This window comes from Eleutherodactylus coqui, chromosome 5, assembly GCF_035609145.1.
Source record: "Eleutherodactylus coqui strain aEleCoq1 chromosome 5, aEleCoq1.hap1, whole genome shotgun sequence".
NCBI classification, from domain to species: Eukaryota; Metazoa; Chordata; class Amphibia; order Anura; family Eleutherodactylidae; genus Eleutherodactylus; species Eleutherodactylus coqui.
In genome coordinates, this window is record NC_089841.1 from 66,743,200 (window position 1) to 66,768,121 (window position 24,922).

Here is a 24,922-nt window from a genome sequence, read left to right on the forward strand (position 1 = left end):
CAAGAATAGAACTATTATAATACTGCCTCTATGTACAAGAATATAACTTCTATAATACTGACCCCTAAGTACAAGAATTAAACTACTATAATACTGCCTCCAATGTACAAGAATATAACTACTATATTACTGACCCCTAAGTACAAGAATACAACTACTATAATACTGTCCCCTATGTACAAGAATATAACTACTATAATACTGCCCATATGTACAAGAATATAACTACTATAATAATCCTCCCTATGTACAAGAATATAACTTCCAGAATACTGCTCCCTATATACAAGCATATCAAACTACTATAATACTGCCTCCTATGTACAAGAATATAACTACTATAATACTGCCTCCTATGTACAAGAATATAACTACTATAATACTGTCTCATATGTACAAGAATATAACTACTATAATACTGCCCAATCTGTACAATAATGTAACTCCTATAATACTGCTCCCTATGTACAAGAATACAACTACTATAATAATGCTCCCTATGTACAAGAATATAACTACTGTAATACTGCCCCCTATGTGCAAGAATATAACTACTATAATACTGCTCCTATGTACAAGAATATAACTACTATAATATTGCCCCATCTGTACAAGAATGTAACTCCTATAATACTGCCCCTATGTATAAGAATATAACTACTATAATACTGCCCCCTATGTACAAGAAAAGAACTACTATAATACTGCTCTCTATGTACCAGAGTGTAATTACTATAATACTGCTCCCTATGTACAAGAATGTAACTACTATAATACTGCCTCCTATATACAAGAATAGAACTATTATGATACTGCCTCCTATGTACAAGAATATAACTACTATAATACTGTCCACTATGTACAAGAATATTACTGCTATAATACTGCCTTCTATGTACAAGAATACAACTACTATAATACTGCCCCCTATGTACAAGAATACAACGACTATAATACTGCCTCCTATGTACAAGAATACAACTACTATAATACTGCCCCCTATTTACAAAAATATAACTACTATAATACTGCCTCCTATGCACAAGTATATAACTAATATGATACTGCCCCCTTTGTACAAGAATATGACTAATATAATACTGCCCCTATGTACAAGAATATAACTACTATAATACTGACCCCTAAGTACAAGAATACAACTACTATAATACTGTCTCCTATGTACAAGAATATAACTACTATAATACTGCCCCTATGTACAAGAATATAACTACTATAAAACTGACCCCTAAGTACAAGATTATAACTACTATAATACTGCTCCTATGTACAAGAATATAACTACTATAATACTGCCTCCTATGTACAAGAATATAACTACTATAATACTGTCTCCTATGTACAAGAATATAACTACTATAATACTGCCCCTATGTACAAGAATATAACTACTATAATACTGACCACTAAGTACAAGAATATAACTACTATAATACTGCCTCCTATGTACAAGAATATAACTACTATAATACTGACCCCTAAGTACAAGAATATAACTACTATAATACTGTCGCCTATGTACAAGAATATAACTACTATAATAATGCCCCTATGTACAAGAATATAACTACTATAATAATGCTCCCTATGTACAAAAATATAACTTCTATAATACTGCTCCCTATATACAAGAATATAACTACTATAATACTGCTCCCTATATACAAGAATATAACTTCTATGATACTGCCTCCTAAATACAAGAATATAACTACTATAATACTGCCTCCTATGTACAAGAATATAACTACTACAATACTGCTCCCTATGTACAAGAATATAACTACTATAATACTGCTCCCTATATACAAGAATATAACTACTATAAAACTACATCCTCTGTGCAAGAATATAACTACTATAATACTACCCCCTATCTACAAGAATATAACTACTATAATACTGCCCCCTCTGTACAAGAATATAACTACTATAATAATGCTCCTTATGTACCAAAATATAACTACTATAATACTGCTCCCTATATACAAGAATATAAGTACTATAATACTGCCGACCAAGCACAAGAATATAACTACTATAATACTGCCCCCTAAATACAAGAATATAACTACTATAATACTGCCTCCTATGTACAAGAATATAACTACTATAATACTGCTCCCTATATACAAGAATAAAACTACTATAATACTACATCCTATGTGCAAGAATATAAATACTATAATACTACCCCTTATCTACAAGAATATAACTACTATAATACTGCCCCCTATGTACAAGAATATAACTTATATAATACCGCCTCCTATGTACAAAAATATAACTACTATAATACTACCTTCTATGTACAAGAATATAACTACTATAATACTGCCCTCTCTTTACAGGAATATTACTATTATAATGCTACCTCCTATGTACAAAAATGTAACTACTATAATACTGCTCTCCTATGTACAAGAATATAACTATAATACTGCCCCCTATGTACAAGAATACAACTACTATAATACTGCCCACTATGTACCAGAATATAACTACTATAATACTGCCTCCTATGTACAAGAATATAACTACTATAATACTGCCTCCTATGTACTAGAATATAACTACTATAATACCACCTTCTATGTGCAAGAATATAATTACTATAATACTGCCCTCTATTTACAAGAATATTACTACTATAATGCTACCTCTTATGTACAAGGATATAACTACTATAATACTGCCTCCTAAGTTCAAGAATATAACTACTATAATACTGCCTCCTATGTACAAGAATATAACTACTCTAATACTGCCTCATATGTACAAGAATATAACTACTATAATACTGCTCCTATGTACAAGAATATAACTACTATAATACTGTCTCGTATGTACAAGAATATAACTACTATAAAACTGACCCCTAAGTACAAGATTATAACTACTATAATACTGCCTCCTATGTACAAGAATATAACTACTATAATACTGTCTCCTATGTACAAGAATAGAACTATTATAATATTGCCTCTATGTACAAGAATATAACTTCTATAATACTGACCCCTAAGTACAAGAATTAAACTACTATAATACTGCCTCCAATGTACAAGAATATAACTACTATATTACTGACCCCTAAGTACAAGAATACAACTACTATAATACTGTCCCCTATGTACAAGAATATAACTACTATAATACTGCCCATATGTACAAGAATATAACTACTATAATAATCCTCCCTATGTACAAAAATATAACTTCCATAATACTGCTCCCTATATACAAGCATATCAAACTACTATAATACTGCTCCCTATATACAAGAATATAACTACTATAATACTGCCTCCTAAATACAAGAATATAACTACTATAATACCACCTTCTATGTGCAAGAATATAATTACTATAATACTGCCCTCTATTTACAAGAATATTACTACTATAATACTACCTCCTATGTACAAGGATATAACTACTATAATACTGCCTCCTATGTACAAGAATATAACTACTATAATACTGCCTCCTATGTACAAGAATATAACTACTATAATACTGTCTCATATGTACAAGAATATAACTACTATAATATTGCCCAATCTGTACAATAATGTAACTCCTATAATACTGCTCCCTATGTACAAGAATACAACTACTATAATAATGCTCCCTATGTACAAGAATATAACTACTGTAATACTGCCCCCTATGTGCAAGAATATAACTACTATAATACTGCTCCTATGTACAAGAATATAACTACTATAATATTGCCCCATCTGTACAAGAATGTAACTCCTATAATACTGCCCCCTATGTTCAAGAAAAGAACTACTATAATACTGCTCTCTATGTACCAGAGTGTAATTACTATAATACTGCTCCCTATGTACAAGAATGTAACTACTATAATACTGCCTCCTATATACAAGAATAGAACTACTATGATACTGCCTCCTATGTACAAGAATATAACTACTATAATACTGTCCACTATGTACAAGAATATTACTGCTATAATACTGCCTTCTATGTACAAGAATATAACTACTATAATACTGCCTCCTATGTACAAGAATATAACTACTATAATACTGACCCCTAAGTACAAGAATATAACTACTATAATACTGTCGCCTATGTACAAGAATATAACTACTATAATAATGCCCCTATGTACAAGAATATAACTTCTATAATACTGCTCCCTATATACAAGAATATAACTACTATAATACTGCTCCCTATATACAAGAATATAACTTCTATGATACTGCCTCCTAAATACAAGAATATAACTACTATAATACTGCCTCCTATGTACAAGAATATAACTACTACAATACTGCTCCCTATGTACAAGAATATAACTACTATAATACTGCTCCCTATATACAAGAATATAACTACTATAAAACTACATCCTCTGTGCAAGAATATAACTACTATAATACTACCCCCTATCTACAAGAATATAACTACTATAATACTGCCCCCTCTGTACAAGAATATAACTACTATAATAATGCTCCTTATGTACCAAAATATAACTACTATAATACTGCTCCCTATATACAAGAATATAAGTACTATAATACTGCCGACCAAGCACAAGAATATAACTACTATAATACTGCCCCCTAAATACAAGAATATAACTACTATAATACTGCCTCCTATGTACAAGAATATAACTACTATAATACTGCTCCCTATATACAAGAATAAAACTACTATAATACTACATCCTATGTGCAAGAATATAAATACTATAATACTACCCCTTATCTACAAGAATATAACTACTATAATACTGCCCCCTATGTACAAGAATATAACTTATATAATACCGCCTCCTATGTACAAAAATATAACTACTATAATACTACCTTCTATGTACAAGAATATAACTACTATAATACTGCCCTCTCTTTACAGGAATATTACTATTATAATGCTACCTCCTATGTACAAAAATGTAACTACTATAATACTGCTCTCCTATGTACAAGAATATAACTATAATACTGCCCCCTATGTACAAGAATACAACTACTATAATACTGCCCACTATGTACCAGAATATAACTACTATAATACTGCCTCCTATGTACAAGAATATAGCTACTATAATACTGCCTCCTATGTACAAGAATATAACTTCTATAATACTGCCCCCTATGTACAAGAATATAACTACTATAATACTGTCCCCTATGTACAAGAATATAACTACTATAATACTGCCCCCTATGTACAAGAATATAACTACTATAATACTGCCCCTATGTACAAGAATATAACTACTATAATACTGTTCTCTATGTACAAGAATATAACTACTATAATACTGCCCCCTATGTACAAGAATATAACTACTATAATACTGCCCCTATATACAAGAATATAACTACTATAATATTGTTCCTATGTACAAGAATATAAGTACTATAATACTGGTCCTATGTACAAGAATATAACTACTATAATACTACCCCCTATGTAAAAGAATATAACTAGTATAATACTGCCTCCTATGTACAAGAATATAACTACTATAATATTGTTCCTATGTACAAGAATATAAGTACTATAATACTGGTCCTATGTACAAGAATATAACTACTATAATACTGCCCCCTATGTACAAGAATATAACTACTATAATACTGCCCCCTATGTACAAGAATATAACTACTATAATACTACCCCCTATGTAAAAGAATATAACTAGTATAATACTGCCTCCTATGTACAAGAATATAACTACTATAATATTGTTCCTATGTACAAGAATATAAGTACTATAATACTGGTCCTATGTACAAGAATATAACTACTATAATACTGCCCCCTATGTACAAGAATATAACTACTATAAGACTGACCCCTATGTACAAGAATATAACTACTATAATACTGCCCCCTATGTACAAGAATATAACTACTATAATACTACCCCCTATGTAAAAGAATATAACTAGTATAATACTGCCTCCTATGTACAAGAATATAACTACTATAATATTGTTCCTATGTACAAGAATATAAGTACTATAATACTGGTCCTATGTACAAGAATATAACTACTATAATACTGCCCCCTATGTACAAGAATATAACTACTATAATACTACCCCCTATGTAAAAGAATATAACTAGTATAATACTGCCTCCTATGTACAAGAATATAACTACTATAATATTGTTCCTATGTACAAGAATATAAGTACTATAATACTGGTCCTATGTACAAGAATATAACTACTATAATACTGCCCCCTATGTACAAGAATATAACTACTATAAGACTGACCCCTATGTACAAGAATATAACTACTATAATACTGACCCCTATGTACAAGAATACAACTACTATAATGCTACCCACTATGTACAAGAATATAACTACTATAATACTTTTCCTATGTACAAGAATATAACTACTATAATACTGCCCCCTATGTACAAGAATATAACTACTATAATACTGCCTCCTATGTACAAGAATATAACTACTATAATACTGCAAAAAATGAATGTATTAATCCTTCCTGTAGTGCAGAATCCTGGAAAATTAATAATGTAGATCTTAAGTTATATTACCGTAATATAGAAAATACACAACTACAGCGGCCAGGAACGCTCCGGTGATTTGAGAAATCATGTAAACTGGGAGTTTTCTCCATGGAAGTTTTCCCACTACGCAGTTGGTTAGTGACACGGCACAATTCATGTGCGCTCCTGAAACAGACAGTTCAAGTATAAATAATCATGTCTCCTGTTACATTTTCTTCTCTGTATTGCAAAATTGAGAACTGGTTGCTTAGATCCAGTGACAACACTGACATTATAGACAATTGTTATCATGGGGACACAAGTGCTTCTCGATGAAAGGTCTTTAACTTCAGCCTCTGCATTGGAAACTGTAACAAGATATTTCCTGTTTTTACATTTGAAGGGCTTATTCAGACATGCGTATATCGGTCAGGCTTTCACGCTTGGAGGATATACGCGGCCCCTCTCTGCAGGGGGAGGAGGGAGCCCGGGATGGGAGCAGTGTACTGAGCTCTTGCCCCCTCTCCGCGCTTATTTGCAATGGGAGGGACGGGGCGGAACTTAGCTCCACCCCCATCCCTCCCATCGCAAACAGTGGCGAGGGGCGGAGAGGGGGCGGGAGCTCAGTGCACTACTACAGTCCCGGCCTGCCTCCTCCCCCTGCAGAGAGGGGCAGCATATATCGGCTGGGCGTGAAAACCCGTCCGAAATAGGACATGCTGCATTTTTTTCAAGCAACTGAAAAATCGCTTTAAAAATCTGGATCAGCAAATTTTCCTCTTTTCTTTCTGTATCCACCCCAAAATTTATAAGAAAGAATTTATATTAGAAATAAAACATTTAAAAATATGCAGCTGTGATTGAACTCATTGAAAGCAATGGGTTCTATTCACTGCGTATTACGCACATAAAAATTAAACGCATAAATCACTGCGTGTTTACGTTTATGGGAATGACCTCTAAGACACTACATGCTGCCATGATTGGTCAGCACGGCTCATGTGGGCAGCACTGGTAGTGTCTTCGACTACCAATACATACTAATACACAGTATGTATCGGTTGTCAGAGTAGCTGGGGCGGCCATTTTTGTTTGCCCAGGCCTGGAGGTTCGCTTTAAAACACAATAAAAAAAGGTTTGATGTAGAACTTAAAGGGATTGTCTAGTTTAGAAAAAAAAAGCATTTTCATAGACCCTTTTAGGGTATTCTGAGTTAAATAGAAGGTCTTCTGTTCACGAGCCTCATCTCTTCCACTCAGAGTAGTTACAAAGAACGTTTCTTGCTCAGGTGGACCTGTCTAGTCCTGCCTTGCACAGACAGTCCATTGATATGAATGGGTACTGTGTAATGCTTCATTTCCCCTGTGGGGGCACTGCAGGAAAATCTAGTACTAAAGGTCCATTCAGACACAACGATTATTGTTCACAATTCGCTCAAAAGCCATCTTTTGAGCCATAATTGTTGCCTGTAAATGTGCCCATCTTTTAGTTTCCTGCCTAACGACGGTATCCAGTTCAGCTCTCTGTACTCTGCCCGGGGAGCGCTAAGAACAGCTGATTGCATTGTCTCAGCTGTTAGCCCCGCTGGCAAAACAAAAAGAATTTATTCAGAGAACAGTGGTTCTCTGAATAAATTCAGCCCCCAGCTGCTCACACGCTACTAATTGGCATTAGTACCAATTAGTAGATTATGCAAAAGGATTGCCATCTTTTGAGCGATCATCTGTGTGTCTAAGCACACCTTTAATGTCAGTTTTCTGCACAGATCACAGCTGATTGCTGGGGGGCAATACGTGATCAGTAGAGTTGAGCGAATGTACTCTGTCGATCTTGATGCTCATTTGAGTATTAGCGTACTCGATGGTGCTCGTTACTCGAACGAGCATCAAGCCGTATTCGACCACGCCCCAGTTTTTGGCTCCTCCCCGCTGTGACGTAGCGTGCGTCATTGGCAATTTTTTTTTGTCTGGCAGGCAGGGGGGAGAGAGAGAGAGAGAGCAAGAAAAAAAAAAAAAAGCTCAAGACCTGGCGGCCCACATACAAAAATGCTCGAGTCTCCCATTGTAGCCAATGGGGTTCGTTACTTGAGTAGAGCTCTCGAATTTTACGAAAAGCTCGACTTGAATAACGCGGACCCGAGCATTTGGGTGCTCGCTCATCTCTAGTGATCAGCCAATTGTGAAGGGACCCTTCTAAAAAGTAGCAATTGATTAGAATTACAATCACAAGGTTACGACTTCAATCCCCAGATGGTTGAGGTAGCCGACTCAAGGTTGACTCAGCCTTCCATTCTCCCGAGGTCAGTAAAATAAGTACCCAGCTTGGTGGGGGGTAATAAATAGTTACCTGAAAGCGCTGCGGAATAAGGTGGCGCTATACAAATAAGAAGATTTTTTTTTTTTTTTTTTATTTAATGCTCCATATGTCACATGATGAGTTAATTCCCAGCAGTAAGAGAGTAGAACAGTGCAAATGCCTCCAGTCATGCGTGTCAACGCTGACCGAGCCTTCTTTAGATGTAGTATTATATTGTACTGCCGCACTCACCAGATACTCCGCCGGCCACGTGGATTCCCATTGTGACTCCAATTCCGAAAGATAAATTAATACTCAGATATTGTCCAAATGCATTCTTACCCAGAACCACCTGGGCTACAGCTGCCAAACCAAACGTCTGAGGAAAAAAGAGACATAGGTAGTCGTAAATGAATGTCCACCCCAAACTATTATACAACAACTATAGCAAAAGTACAAGAGACTCAGGCTGTATAAGAGACATGGGTGAGTGCGATATTGGTCAGGAAAAAAAATAAATAAATAAATAAAAAAATCGGGCTTATATCAGACTGCATATCAGCTTTGAAAACACTTCTCTGTACTTATGATATTCACACAAGTTTTTTCACGCACGTGAAAATAATGTCATGTTTCATTAGTTAAAATGGAAAAAAATACATTGCACTCACATGCAAATCACATGGCATGCGAGAATGATGCAATTTTTCTATTTTATTTTTCTCACACACCCATAGGAAATAATGGGCGATTTTTGTACAAGAATCTCCCAAAAATAGGACATGCTATGAATTTTCTATCTCAGACTCTCGGTTCAAGAGAAAAATCATCTATGTGTATAAGCCCAATGAAAATACTGTGTTCTTTACTCGTGCATATTCTATCCATATCGCACTTAGACGGAACCCGCACAAGTTTCTCACCAGTGTAAATACAGCCTCATAGATGAAGTCATTTTGCAACTATCCAATGCTGGTGATGCAGGCTGTTTGCAAAGAGTAATCTATCTATCTGTGCGCCACCGCCCTGAAGTATCGAGGAGGGTGAACAGCATTGATGGCTAAAAGTAAAACTCAGACGAAAGTCGTACATTAAAATCGCCCATGCGAATAAGCCCCTTTAGTTGCACCCAAGAATTAATCGTACGGGCACTTTAAGTAGCACATAGTTATGGATTGTTGCAATACAGTTTCAAACACTTTGGTAAAAAAAATCTAAGACTCAGCAACATAGAGTTTGGAATCTCTGTAACGCTGTATCGGCTCGCCTGTCTTGGCAGAATCAAGTACAGTCTCTTCACTATGCATCAATCTCTTTGTACTAACACAGTCTCATTATATAGCAATACTCTCCCCAGCACTTACAACATACTCTTGACTTCACCTCCCATGCAGGATTCAACACAGTTGCTTCATATTCGCATTCTCCTTATACTCACAGTCTCTTTATGTTCACAGTCTCTTTATACTACTCATGCATACTCCATGGACACTCTTAAAGGTTCACTGTGATTAGCACTCGCAGTCTCTTTACTAAAAGGTTCTATCTCTCTCTGACTTCAGCAAGTCACCAACCGGAGGTACTGCAGCTTCAATGGTCTGACTGTCTGGGCCCTTTCTCCCTCTGGACAGGCCGCTGTACCCAGCCTTTTCTACAGCAGACATGACAGGGCTCCACTTGTGGAACATAATTACAGGCCGCAGCCAACTTCTACATCTCTTGCGCACTTCAGCAGCGTGGGAAACACAACCAACACGTGCGTGCCACACCCTGCTCTTATACCTCAACGGGCCCTACTATTTATCCATGTGGTTTAATAGAAGCCACAGGGCATCACAAATCACATATTAGGGGTAGATAGTATCTATTTAATACAACCCATATATCTATAACAAAAAGTCCCTCTTATAATATTTATCAAACAGAAGAAAAGCAAACTGGAGTGCAGGACTTATAAAAATATATATATTTGTTACATATAGAAAAGTCATACAAAGAAAAAACCTAGAAATACACACAAGTATAAAAACACATTACATCTAAAAAATCCCCACATAATGATATGAGCCCCTGAGGGCTCAGTCACAAGGGCGCATTGGCGCCGGTGTTACTGCAGCCAGCAGATGGACGTACATGAAGACTGCCGTCTCTCTGCAGCGTCGGGAAGAAGAACATGTGACCGGCTTCATTGCCGGTCATGTGTTCTATGATCAGCGCTGGAGAGAGACGGCCGTCTTCATGTACGTCCATCTGCTGGCTGCAGTAACACCGGCGCCAGTGCGCCCGTCTAAACACACAGATAGTGCAGAGAGTTTTAAATACCCATTAGTAATATTATAAGATGCTCCACCATAATGTGGGGACTAGACCTCTGACACGCATTTCCGACCAGCCTTCTTCAGAGGGGTGCTGCCATCCACAAATTCTATCCCTTAAATCGTGTCCAAGTAGTTGAGCACACTTGTTAGTAATCCATGCCTTTTGGAAACACCCTTACACCTTCTCATAAAAGTCTTCATTAAGGATAGTACATCATATGTAAAGGTGTACCAATATCGCGCTCATTCAGGTTACTGAACATATGCAAGACTGACTTAGGTCACAGAAAAGAAAATCTTTTTTGTAGTACACTTTTTTTTCATTTAATGCTTTTACTATCTTTAGTTATTTACAATAATCAAAAAAACTTTTTAAACTTATGTTTACATCCCCACAGGCTTGTCTTTATAGGCCAAAATAAATGGCAACACTGAGGGCCTTCAGAAGACCGCGGGTACCATGTGACCCAGACGGCAGCTTGTGATCTAATTGCGGTGATCTAACCAAATTAACACCATTTGGTGCCTTTTTACCCTATTACAGTGCTCAGTTACTCTGCCCTCACAGAGCTTAATAACACCTCCAAGTAGTGAGCAGTCCGTGCTCCCATTTAGTGGTGCCACCGTATAGTATTCAGTTACTGCTGCCAAGCACATTTCACTGTATTAGGGCATATTCAGAAGATTACCCGCTGGGGATTGCCTTAGAGACTCCAACTGGATGAAGGATAATCTTCTTCCTCTCTGGAATATAGGAAGGCAACCGTACAGACCTCGGCCCTGTGGCTCACATTGTTGTTTGTGACACTATGATTGCCTGAGGCTTTAGTGAACATTGTTTCTACTATTACATATTTTGGTGACAGCAGCCGCGCCGTATTCACATTACTGTATTATACGCTGTTGTATTGTTATGCTCTCTTAGAGCTCAGTCCGACGGGCGTTTATTCGCGCGTAAAAAAGATTGCACTGCGCTCATAAAAAAAAACACATGACCACATCCATTGCCGCCCATATGTTCTATCTTTTATAGGTGCAAATTTTATGCACATGTAAAATTCGGACATGTGACCTCTGCCATTGAAAATCATTGGTTCTATATAGATGCGGATCGCAATCGTACAAAACATGCATAAAAACACCCATCTGACTGAGGCCTTATAAACTTCCTTTTTTTCTTCGTCTGCAGGAGGCCTTAGGCAGATATACAAATGATTAAATAATTAGAGTTGTGATTGGATTAGATGATGGGCTTGTCCCCTGAGACCCTAAAAGTCTTTCCCCCCCTTGACCTATAAGAGGCTCTCAGAGGCTCCTTGTGAGTAGTGACCTCTTCTTCCGCTTGTGTGGAGTGTATTGACCACTAGACACCTCTACGATGCAATCCAAGATATTTCACCCAGCTATTTTGATCAGACTGTTAAGAGGTGCTGGAACTAACGAATGCATGAGGGTACACACACATGACCACGAGGCTCAGGATGCCCTCAACAGACCACCAGTATAGAGGATCGTCTGACAAGCGGGAGCAGCTCCAACTGTTTCATTGTCCACCATCCAGAGACAGGTGGCACCATCGTTACAACCCTGTGTCTGTCAAAACTATTTTCAGGCACTTGGCTGAAGAACATTTGGTCTCACAGCTCCCATTACGTGTACTGACTTTGACACCCACCATTCCCTCTGTTTGTAGTGGTCTCATGAATGACAAAACTGGACTGCTATGGAGTGGAACCGGGTTGTTTTCAGCGACATATCTAGGTTTAGTTAGGTTTAGTTTGTGCACTGATGACAGCCATGTTCGTGTCTGGAGACCTAGTGGTGGAATAGCACATTGCCTCCACTACTGGTGTGATAGTCTGGGGGGACATCGCACACGACAGTCAGTCTCCTGACAATGACAGCTCAGCGAAATGTTCAGATATCCTGCAACCACACGTGTTGCCTCTTATAGTGGCTTCCAAGAGGCATTTTCCAGTAGCATAATTATCAACCACACACAGCAAGGGTGTCACAGGAATGCCTCCCTAAATATTGCCACACTTCTGTGGCTGGCCGCTCGCCAGATTTATCGGTAATAGAACATGCATGGAACTATCTAGGATACTAACTTAGAGTTTGCATGTTCTAGAGGCTCAGTTGCAGCAAATGTGGACTGATATGCTACAGGATAACATATGGAACTTGTATGCCTCCATGCCTGTGCATATCACATTGTGTATCCAAGCTAGAGGCGGCCCAACAAGATACTAGAGCCTCCATGGATGCCTGTATCACATCTTGCATCCAAGCTAGAGGCAACTCAACAGGGTACTAGAGCCTCCATGCCCACCTGTATCACATCTTGCATCCAAGCTAGAGGCAACTCAGAGTACTGGAGCCTCTGTGCCTGTCCGTATCACATCTTGTATACAAGCTAGAGGCGATACAACAGGATACTAGAGTCTCCATGCCTGCCCCTATCACATCTTGCATCCAAGCTAGAGGGGGTACAACAAGGTACTTGAGACTCCATGCCCGCCTGTATCAAATCCTGTATCCAAGCTAGAGGTGGTACAACGGGGTACTAGAGCCTCCATACCCGACTGTATCACATCTTGCATCCAAGCTAGAGGTGGTACAACAGGTACTAGAGCCTCCATACCCGACTGTATCACATCTTGCACCCAAGCTAGAGGTGGTACAACAAGGTACTATAGCCTCCATGCCCGCCCGTATCACATCTTGTATCCAAGCTAGAGGTGGTACAACGGGGTACTAGAGCCTCCATACCCGACTGTATCACATCTTGCATCCAAGCTAGAGATGGTACAGCAAGGTACTAGAATCTCCATGCCCACCCGTATCACATTCTGTATCCAAGCTAGAGGTGGTAAAACAGGTACTAGAGCCTCCATTCCCGCCTGTATCACATCTTATATCCAAGCTAGAGGCGGTATAACAGGGTACTAGAGCCTCCCTCTGAGGGGTCAGTTTTCCGCAAAACATCCTGCAAAACATTTTGCTCTTATATTGTAATCACTTACTTATATTAATGTTACAATTGCACTGGGAAAGTTTTATTCAATTGCGACAACTCTTTTTATGTGCTTGATCTTTTCTGACATTGAGTGTAATCAGTGCCCAAATGCCACAAAAACCTGACACTTTTTCTATTTCACCACCAATGGAACATGGCGGGCCTTAAAACAGGGGTGTGCAACATGCGGACTGGGGGCTACATGTGGTCCACAATGCCATTCTGTGTGTCCCAATCATCTGGACACAAAAATATTCCTTTACATGCCGCGATTGTAGTTTGGAGGTCTTAAACAACCTTCCGAAAGCCCCCAGGGCTGCCATTGCAAACTGCCTATTAAGCCATGCCTGTGGTGTTGCTTAATAGACTGCTTGTCAGATTGAAGTATAATTCAATACTATGGTATTTCATCATACCGCAGGAGCGATCTATCGCAAGTTCAAGTCTCCTAAAATCTATGGGAAATGCAAATGCGCAACTATATACATGTGGGTATGTGCAAAATGCTGTGCAAACCCACGCACACTGGCACCTTATTTGGCTTAATAACCATTTAAATCAGTGGGGTGGCAATTCCCCTGCTCATCTAAACTAATGGTGCTTGTGCAAATACGCACAGTATCCTCGTTCATTCTGCAAAAAAAGTGTGCAGGAGCGAGCGTATTCTGCAATACACTCATGTGACACCGCTCTTATTCACAACATCGGCATCAGACCTCACAAAGTCTTTTTTGACTGAATTGGCACAAATTCCCACATACACATTTGAAAATCTTGCAGAGTCTTCTCAGAAGAATGGATTCCATTACAGCTGCACCAACTTCATACTAACACCCATGGTATTGGAAAGGGATGTCCATCACATACAGTATGTGAGATGTCAGGTGGTTCACATACTTTTGGCCATATTGTGCATCTGAGGTGTATGTAATTTCCTACAACTCCCAATGTACTTTAATTTTCCTTTTTTTTCCCCTTGCCATCACAATACCCAAGTGATAAACAAGTAGCAGCATTGAGCACTCATACATATTATGTACATGTCGCTGTATCCTTTTCTGCCAACCTTTTATTTACACGTTCACCTGATCGAGCAGACGAGCCTACTCTGTGATATGGAACAGAGCTAATGAGCACTATGTAACATATAGGCAAACACAAAACATTTCCCATCGGTGAATCAGGTTGCACCAAGGGCAAAATATTGTCATTTAATGAAGAAAAATGCCAGGAAATGACACATCATGGGGAAAGGTTAATGGACCCAATCACTAGAGATAAAGTACAAGTCCAAACACATTGTGTAGCTCTGCGACATTTGCTCTTCTGCTGTAGAAGCCTCGAATGCAATAATACTATAGGCGGAACTCAATCACATGGGTGCTGCACACACTGCACATCAAGACTCGTAATCTAATCTTTTAGACAACTTTTTTTGAATCGGTTCCAAGTTTAGAGACTCATTCCAGATAAGTTCTTTGTGAACGTGCACATCTTTTATCGCCTACACTTCATATATATATTGTGTTCTAGATTTTAAAATTGTGTGTGTGTATATATATATAAATAATTACATACACTCATTGTCAAAAAGAAATCCAAACCATCAGCAGTGGGAGCAGTGTGCCACTGTGTTGCAAAGGCAAGATTGAGGCGCTCACCCCTAGGTCTCCAGGGTACTAGTGCATCTTGTCTCCACCAGAAGAATGGGTGGAGACAAACTGCATGCACCACAAACAATGCCCACGAATTGAGTGGCTGGGCAGGAGAATGGTTGGAGGCAGAGTGCACGCCCCCAAGTTTTGATTGGCTGTCCTGTAGCCCCCGGCGCTGCGTTGACTAACTTGTCAGCTCCCAGCACCGGTGTCCCTGCTACTTTTGGCAGCCACCGGCCCTTCACTCACCGCCCATGTAGGCTCCCAGCTTCGGTGCTGCAATATCTCTGGCGCTGTCAGGCTCCGCTTTCGTCACCTGTCACTGTCATCCTGGCGCTCTGCCTATTCTCCCCTTACTGCTCCGCCGCTGTCCAGTCACCTGTCACTGTCCCCAGCACTCTTCCTTCTCCCCTCACTGCTCCGCCACTGACAGGTCCCCACTGTCAGTTTCCCTGGCGACCTCACATCAGCACTGCCAGATCTGCATTTGTGCGGCCACACCACTGCAGTTCACCCTGCTCTCTATGTCAACGTGGGAGCCATTGGCTTCTGGCGTGGTCAACTTAGGCGGTAATGCTAAATGTAACCCAAACCCTAAAACTAATCCTAACCCTAAATCTAACTCTACACAGTTCTATTAGTGGGCATTATGTAGGTGTTCTCTGTCACTGTGGCCAGCCAACCCATGTCTCCAGCCATACTTCCGGTGGAGACAAGAAGCAATAGTACCGGTCTTCAGACTTGAACATGTTCGTCATCAGTGCCCAAACTAAACCTGGATTAATTGCTGAAGACACCCTGGTTCCACCCCGTAGCCGTCCAGGTTCATTGTTTATGACACTGCTGCAAACGCAGGCAATGATGGGTGGGTGTCAAAGGCAGTACATGTAATGCGCGCTGTGAGACCAAATGTCCTTGAGTCAAGCACCTGGAAATGGTTCTGATAGAAACAGGGGCCTGTAACGATGGTGCCATCTGTCTCTGGATGGTGGACAAGCAAACAGTGGGAGATGCTCGTGCTTGTTGGACAATCTGATGATCCTCCTAACAGTCTCGTCAAAAAGGCCTAGGTGACGGGAAATTCGTCGATGCGGCCATCCAGTTTCTTGCATGCCAATTATGCACCTCTTCTCAAACACTGTCAACTGGGTGAAAACTCCTCGATTGTGTCATAGAGGAGTCCAGTGGTCCACAAGCTCTACACAAGCAGAAAAAGAGGTCTACTACACAAAAGGAGCCTGTCAGAGCTTTTTTATTGGCCAACGGTGGAACCACTTATATGGCTTAAGGTGACAAGTCCATTCATGTAATCACACCACAACTCTAATCATTTGCATATCAGCCTGAGATGTAACTGCATGCCAAGTTTTATGTTTCACAGCAAAACAGCAACTCTGTCTAGATGCCTGATTTTTTTTGATAATGAGTATATATATATATATATATATATAAAAGCCTGTTGACAACATATACAGAAAGACAGAAATCTAACAAAGGACTCGAAGCGGCATGCATATGTATAGCCCTGGCAGTCCCTTCCATCAACACAGATCAGCAATGCTTCCAAAACTAAGACAGAAGCAGAAGTAGAAAGGGGTTTAAGTTTCTCCATATTGCAAACTGTGACTGTACAAACTGATACTGCTGTGATGGGTAATTCAGCACTGAGCCTTCCGCCATCTGCACTGAATGGCTATAATATTACAGATCCTGACACTTGCATGGTTTGAGCTTCCCTGTATGGGAATTAGACCCGTGAATGCAGAATGCAGCATAAAATCTGTAGTCAGTTTCAGTGTGAATCCACATTAGATGGGAAAATCCAGCGATCTGATGACTTCCAACGAGGCCGGGTCATCGGTGCTGGACTATTTCATACACTGCCAACCTTGTGGGGTTTTCTAGTGCAATGGTGAAAGGAATACACAGAAAACCGTGTGATCGAGAAAAACTTCAGCAAATGGGGATCCAGTGGATGAAAATAACTCGTCGATGGAAGACGTCAAAAATGGACATCAAGAATCGTACTGCAACAGGCAGAGCATAGCCGAGCAAATTGTAGTCAAATACAACTAAATTGTCAGGAACTCATTATTCTTTGATGAAATATAACAACAGATGAATAGTTCCAGCGCCATTGCTGTCCAAGAGAAACAGAAAGATGAGATTCCAGGGGGCAAAAGAGCACAAAAATTGTACCACAGAACAGTGGAAAAACATCACCTGGTCAGATGAGTCCAGAATTCTCTTGCACGATGCTAATGGAAGGGTTAGAAGTTGACACAGGTAGCATGAATCGATGACCCTTTCCTATCATCTGTTCAGAGCATGTGAGTACCGTCATCTAATTTGCAGCAACTACAAGAAGCTTCTTTTCCATGTGGGCCAATCTTCCTGCCAAATGGTTTCAGCATCTCGTGGAATCTATGCTACCACGAATTGCTGTAGTTCTGAAGGCCAAAGGAGGTGAAATGCGTTATTCGATGGGGGTCTCTAAGGGCTAACGCCCACGGACGGATTTCTGCCGCGTTTTACACAGCGGAAATCCTCAGTGTTATGCCGCAGCTATTGGGTTCTATTTAACATAATAGCTCAATGCTCACGCTGTGGAATTCCGCAGCGTGACATAAACCGTGGCATGCTCTAATTGCCGCGGGAATACATGCGGCCAGCTTCCATTGTAGTCAATGGAAGCAGTCCGTCACGCTATACTTCTGCTGTAGCACAGCAGAAGTATAGTGTGAATACGCGTCCCCGCCCACTGCCGGCCGCATGCTCTGTACTGTGCATGTGCGCCGGCACGAGAATGACGCGTCGGATCCGGAAGGTGAATATGAGGGTTTTGGGGGGTGATGTGGTGGACTCTGCTGCGATATTCTGCTAGTGGAGTCCGCCACGGCCGTGAGCATGAGGCCTAATAAATTGGTTATTCAGTGTAAGTCCAAGCAGCACTGTCCTTCTCAAAGTTGATGGTGGTTGCAGATATATGTAAGGGAGGGGTGACTGCTGGCGAGAAAGGTGACTGTTGATCAAACATCTGCCCAATGGAGATGCCTGGCCTTCCCCCTCTTTAATAGTCACCCCTGTATTTCTGTTCCCTTGTTATTTTGTAAAAGAAGCTTGCTACTTTTTGGTACTTTCAAAGGAAATCTATTTGCATATTTTTCCCAGAGTGCATTGCCTGCTGCCTCCCTGACTTTATTGTTTTTTCCTTAGAAAGTGGAACAGACTTGAAGATCAAAGTCTGGTGCAGCTTTACAGAAAAACAAACACATCTTTTATGATGGAAAAATAAATCTAAGATAATGTGGTTGCATAAAACTAATACTTTGTTGTATCCTCTGACTTTATGACAGTATTTAGCCTTTTTGTGTAGATGTCTATCAGCATGGCACATCTTGACTTGGCAATCTTTGCTGACTCTTCCCTGCAACAGTGTTCCAAGTCTGTCAGATTGTGAGGCCATCTCGTGTGTAGCGCCCTCTTCAGGTAATCCACAGATCTTCAATGGGACGTAGGTCTGGGATCTGGCTGGGCCATTCCAAAACCTTGATCTTCTTCTGGTGAAACCATTCTTTTGTTGATCTGAAGGTCTGCGTTGGCTCGTTGTTCTAGATGGTGAAACTCCTCTTCATTGTCAGCTTTTAGCAGAAGCCTGAAGCTTTGTGCCAAAGTGAACTGATGTTTGGGACTGTTTATAATTTCCCCAACCTTGACTAAAACCCCACATTATTTAGTTTACTTAATGAAAAAAACATGGCATAACAGTTGTGTAGACTTTTTCTATCCACTGTAAATAATCAGTAATGTTGAGTGACTGTCGCATGGTTCACATTCTCACACTATCAGCCTGGGAACAATATGTGACGGGTGATAGTCAACATGAGGCTGGGTTTTTCCACTGTCAGATTTATACTCATCCTTGAGCCTTGCGTGTGATTTCACAACACATGATCCTAGAAATAAGTGAGTCGAGCCCAAAGATCTTTTCTTACATTAACAAAGACTAGAGAATGTAGCCACATACCGAATGTAAGTACATATTCCCTCCATGACAATCACCATATCTGATGACATCATGCTGTATAAGAAGAAATAGCTAAAAGAACTGGTAGTTTGGCGCAACACTCCAAAAATAGATGAATATTAGAGATCAGAGATAATGCAGTGGATAATTTGGAGTTTTGCGCCAAACTACCAGTTCTTTTGCCTATTTATTCCTATGCGCTTATGTCCCCTTAGGTGGTGAGTTATCTAGTAGGCAGCACCTATATTATTCCAAGCACTAGTTGGACCACCACAGTCCTAGATTTTCTTTTGTCGTATCACAATGATTTGGGTTTTGCTCCACCTTCACTTTTTTCTTCCATCTTTGCATTTCCCATCATGCTGGCAATTGTATATAGACTAGATAAATCTATATAGTCACATCATACACCATTGTAAACCCACATGGCCTTCCTACTAGTAGTGCTGCTGATCTCATTTTCAGGAGCAGGCAGAGCTGGCTTCAGAGGTAGAGTCACAGTTGGCATAACAGTTGGCCTCTTATCTGTGCCTTTAAGTGACCTGCCTTATCTATTTTTTGGTTATATGCTTTACAATGGCACCTACAGTGCTGCCTTACACTATGTCCTTTATACCCACATGCTGTAGTGCCAACTTCATTGCTCCCTACAACGCCAGCCACTACACAGTTTCTCCAGTGGTATCCTAAACCTCTGGGACTCAATGAAGACATCACCCAATCAGGGAAACAGAGAACGTTGTCAATACTGAAAGTAGCATACTTTGCAGTGATACTCTTTATTGATAAGAGGAATGATTAGAACAAGTTGTCTATTTATTCATATACTGCCAGGAGGAATAACAGAGGAACAGTAGTGTAATTTATTTATTTCTATGATAATTATTTGAGTTTAAGTGTAACTTCTCTTTCTAGATACTTTTGACATATCTGCTGTAAGCCTACAACTGTTTCAGTCAGTAAGATAATATTTTCTAACTGTCCTTCTGATCTTGCCTCCAACTAATCGAAGATGGTGACCCCTTGCTCTAGTGTTCAGTTTCTTCTTTCCTGAAAATTACATATGCCTTTGCCATATATAAAGGTTTCCATCATGTCCCCTCACCCTTCTACCCTCCTGTAACATATATAAAGGTTTCCATCATGTCCCCTCACCCTTCTACCCTCCTGTAACATATATAAAGGTTTCCATCATGTCTTCCCTCCTCCTTCTCTCCTCCTGTAACATATATAAAGGTTTCCATCATGTCCCCCTCTCCCTTCTTTCCTCCTGTAACATATATAAAGGTTTCCATTATGTCCCCCTCTCCCTTCTCTCCTCCTGTAACATATATAAAGGTTTCCATCATGTCCCCCCTCTCCCATCTTCCTCCTGTAACATATATAAAGGTTTCCAACATGTCTCCCTCTCCCTTCTCTCCTCCTGTAACATATATAAAGGTTTCCATCATGTCTCTCTTTCCCTTCCTTCCTCCTGTAACATATATAAAGGTTTCCATCATGTCCCCCTCTCCCTTCTATCCTCCTGCAACATATATAAAGGTTTCTATCATGTCTCCCATCTCCCTTTTTCCTCCAGTCTATACAAACTAAGTCATTTAAAGGAGATGTCCCGAGGCAGCAAGTGGGTCTATACACTTCTGTATGGCCATAATAATGCACTTTGTAATATACATTGTGCATTAATTATGAGCCATACAGAAGTTATAAAAAGTTTTATACTTACCTGCTCCGTTGCTGGCGTCCTCGTCTCCATGGTGCCGACTAATTTTTGGCCTCCGATGGCCAAATTAGCCGCGCTTGCGCAGTCCGGGTCTTCTGCAGTCTTCTATGGGGCTCCGTGTAGCTCCGTGTAGCTCCGCCCCGTCACGTGCCGATTCCAGCCAATCAGGAGGCTGGAATCGGCAGTGGACCGCACAGAAGAGCTGCGGTCCACGGAGGAAGAGGCCATCTTCAGCGGTGAGTAGAGAAGTCACCGGAGCGCGGGGATTAAGGTAAGCGCTCCGGTGAGCTTTCTTTACCTCCCTGCATCGGGGTTGTCTCGCGCCGAACGGGGGGGGGGGTTGAAAAAAAAAAAAACCCGTTTCGGCGCGGGACAACCCCTTTAAGACGTTCCTGATTAGTTTTGTTCTTGAGACCTTCCACCATTTTGTAGCTGTCTTTGGACTCATTCTACTTTATCGATGTCTTTCTGTAGATATGGTGTTCAGAACTGAACACAATATACCAGATATGGTCTCACCAGAGCTCCATACAGCAGGATCACAATCTCCCTCTTTCCACTGTTCATACCTCTTGCTATGCAGCCTAGCATCCTACTTGCTTACTATGCAACATGGTTGCATTGTGAACTCATTTTGAGGATGTCAGAAATCAGAACCCCTAAATTATTCTCTCCTGAAGTCCTAGATAACACTGAACAGCCAATATGATACTCATTCTGAGGATTTCCTCTCCCCATGTACATTATTTGGAAACATTAAACTGCAGTTTCCATTGTTTTGACCATTTATCCAGTAAGAGTAAATCGTCCTTCCTGTGTTCTCTACGTGGCTTCCTGTGTTCTCTACCATGCCTGGAGGCCCAAAGCTTCCTCTGCAGTGTAAGAGGACCCAGTGTTATATTGGGATGTGATGGCTGGTGGGGGGCTCTGGTACAGAATTTGCTATGTTTTTGATTGTTAGCTATATAAGGGGACACTGACTGATTTCCGTGACCTTATCCCTGACAGATCTGGCAGTCCGCAGCACACGTGTCGCTGCACTGTTTGTATACACACAGACTCCCAGCACTCTGCAAGGAAAACAACTATTGATTGTAACAAATGTAGCACAAGCAACAGTGTAAAGAATGAAAGCAACATCTATTACATAACAGTACATTGTTAGGCTGGCTTCAGGCGAGCGTATAAAAAGACGTCTGTAACATGGATTCATATTACGGACGTGTCTCAAAGATCATCCGTATGTCAGCAATTTTGAATCCCTATTTGCCTCCATATTATTATTATTTTTTATTGGGCAAATACTGATCTGTATTTGCCCAATTGAAAGAATACAAATACGGAGGCAAATATGCAAAAAAATAGAGCGCACCGCTCTTTTGAAAAACGGGCGTAAAAAATACCGCCATGTGATTAGCCCTATAGATTTATATTAGCTTCGTATTACAGACCCCTCAACATGGACCTAATGTGGAGCAGAAGTCTGCATGTCTGAAAGCCTTAAGATGGTGTGATAACTCCAGACACTGCACAGTGACAAGGAAACTGCTGTAGGAGAAGCTTAGATACAGCAGCACAGGATTGTACACAAGAAGCTTAGATACAGTAGCTCAATATATAGCATTACATATGATAGGTTTGATACCCCAGTTTAGCAAATTATATAACTCATTAGAGGATTAGATACACTGACTCATCCAACTGTATCACACATAATAGGCTTAGATACACCGACAGGCATATAAATCATCGTTCAGTTGTTTGCAAGTCATTACATTTAAAAAGTGATTAATCCTTCATTCCCATTCAGTGAATGAACAATCGAGCGAATAAGCAAGTAACAAAAAAATGTAAAGGATTATCCGCATGTCTAATTTGACTGCATTTTAAAGCAAACAACTCTGTCATTCTTTGCTCGTTCAAAGGATTTCTAGTTCCGTGTAAAAGGGCCCTTACATACAACAGCTCTGCAGATAGTACAATTGACAGTAGACTTAGATACAACAGCCCAGCAGATATCATTAATGGTACTAAGCTTAGATACATCAGCTCAGCAGATAGCACCTTTAATGACAAGCTTAGATACACCAGCTCAGCAGATAGCACCTTTACTGACAAGCTTAGATACACCAGCTCAGCAGATAGCACCTTTACTGACAAGCTTAGATACAGCAGCTCAGCAGATAGCACCTTTACTGACAAGCTTAGATACACCAGCTCAGCAGATAGCACCTTTACTGACAAGCTTAGATACACCAGCTCGGCAGCACACTGTCCTTATAGACTGTAATATAATAACCTTCACTAACATTACATAATAGGTGAAGCAGTGCTGTGCCTTTCTCTGAGACAGTGATTGACTGTAAAAGTTACTTAATAGTATTATTAACCCCTCTTTTCCTATTTCTTACCATCATCACAAAGGTGGACAGCAGCTCCGCCATGGCCTCTCGTACCCATAGGTTGCGGATAGATATAGCAGAGCGGATCTTGTTGGCTATGAATCTCCCAGTCCTCATGGTGACGGCAGTCGCTGCTCAGGCTGAGGTGATGTTATACTTTGATACCTGCTTGCAGTATGGGTTAAACACACATGACTGAGAGAAGACCCAGCGCTGCTTAAAAAGTTACTGGAAGGAAAATTATTAGTGCTATCAATACGTTGATCAGGCTGGAACACTCCACCCTCCACTCCTGATAGCTCCAAGGTTCAACGCTCCTTCTATTCACAGATACAGAGCTGCACAACTTGGAAACAATTTAGAATGACACACTGCGGTGACAGAAGTCCCTCCTGGATCCAACACAAGGGTAAATATAGATTCACCGGTCTACACCAACCAGGTGCCATGTGACCAGCGTTACCAGGCTTCATAGGAAATGGGTTCACTGGGAAAACCCTCTCCAAAGTGGTGTAGACATAATGCCGGGATAATTCTTGGCGCCTAAAATCAGTGACACTTAGTGTACAGAACAACAACACACTGATTCTTGGGGTACAAGACAATGCCCCACTGACATGGGGTGCAGGACAATGACACACTGACACTTTGGGCGCAGGACAATGACCCACTGACACGGGGTGCAGGACAATGACACACCGACACGGGCTGCGGGACAATGACATACTGACACTTAGGGTGCAGGACAATGACACACTGATATGGGGTGCAGGACAATGACACACTGATACTTGGGGCACGGGACAATGGCACACTGATACTTGGGGTGCAGGACAATGGCACACTGATACTTGGGGCGCAGGACAATGGCACACTGATACTTCCGGCGCGGAACAATGACATACTGACACTTGGGGTGCAGGACAATGACCCACTGATA

At 40.4% G+C, this 24,922-nt stretch overlaps 1 protein-coding gene across 3 annotated transcripts in view; it reads right to left on the reverse strand.

The window, feature by feature from the left end:
• Positions 1-24,922, reverse strand: part of LOC136627490 (aquaporin-7-like) — a 51,995-nt gene that overhangs the window by 16,630 nt on the left and 10,443 nt on the right. The window contains exons 1-3 of one of the 3 annotated variants that reach the window (XR_010792795.1): positions 23,992-24,309; positions 9,091-9,217; positions 6,592-6,729 (exon numbers count right to left, since the gene is read on the reverse strand). Coding sequence is in view for 2 of the 3 variants with exons in the window: in XM_066602636.1 (XP_066458733.1) it covers positions 6,592-6,729; positions 9,091-9,217; positions 23,992-24,099 (373 nt within the window). In the remaining variant the exon portion in view is untranslated. Of the gene's footprint in view, positions 1-6,591; positions 6,730-9,090; positions 9,218-23,991; positions 24,310-24,922 lie in introns of those variants that run through there. The other 2 variants (XM_066602636.1, XM_066602635.1) reach the window with 2 other exon arrangements.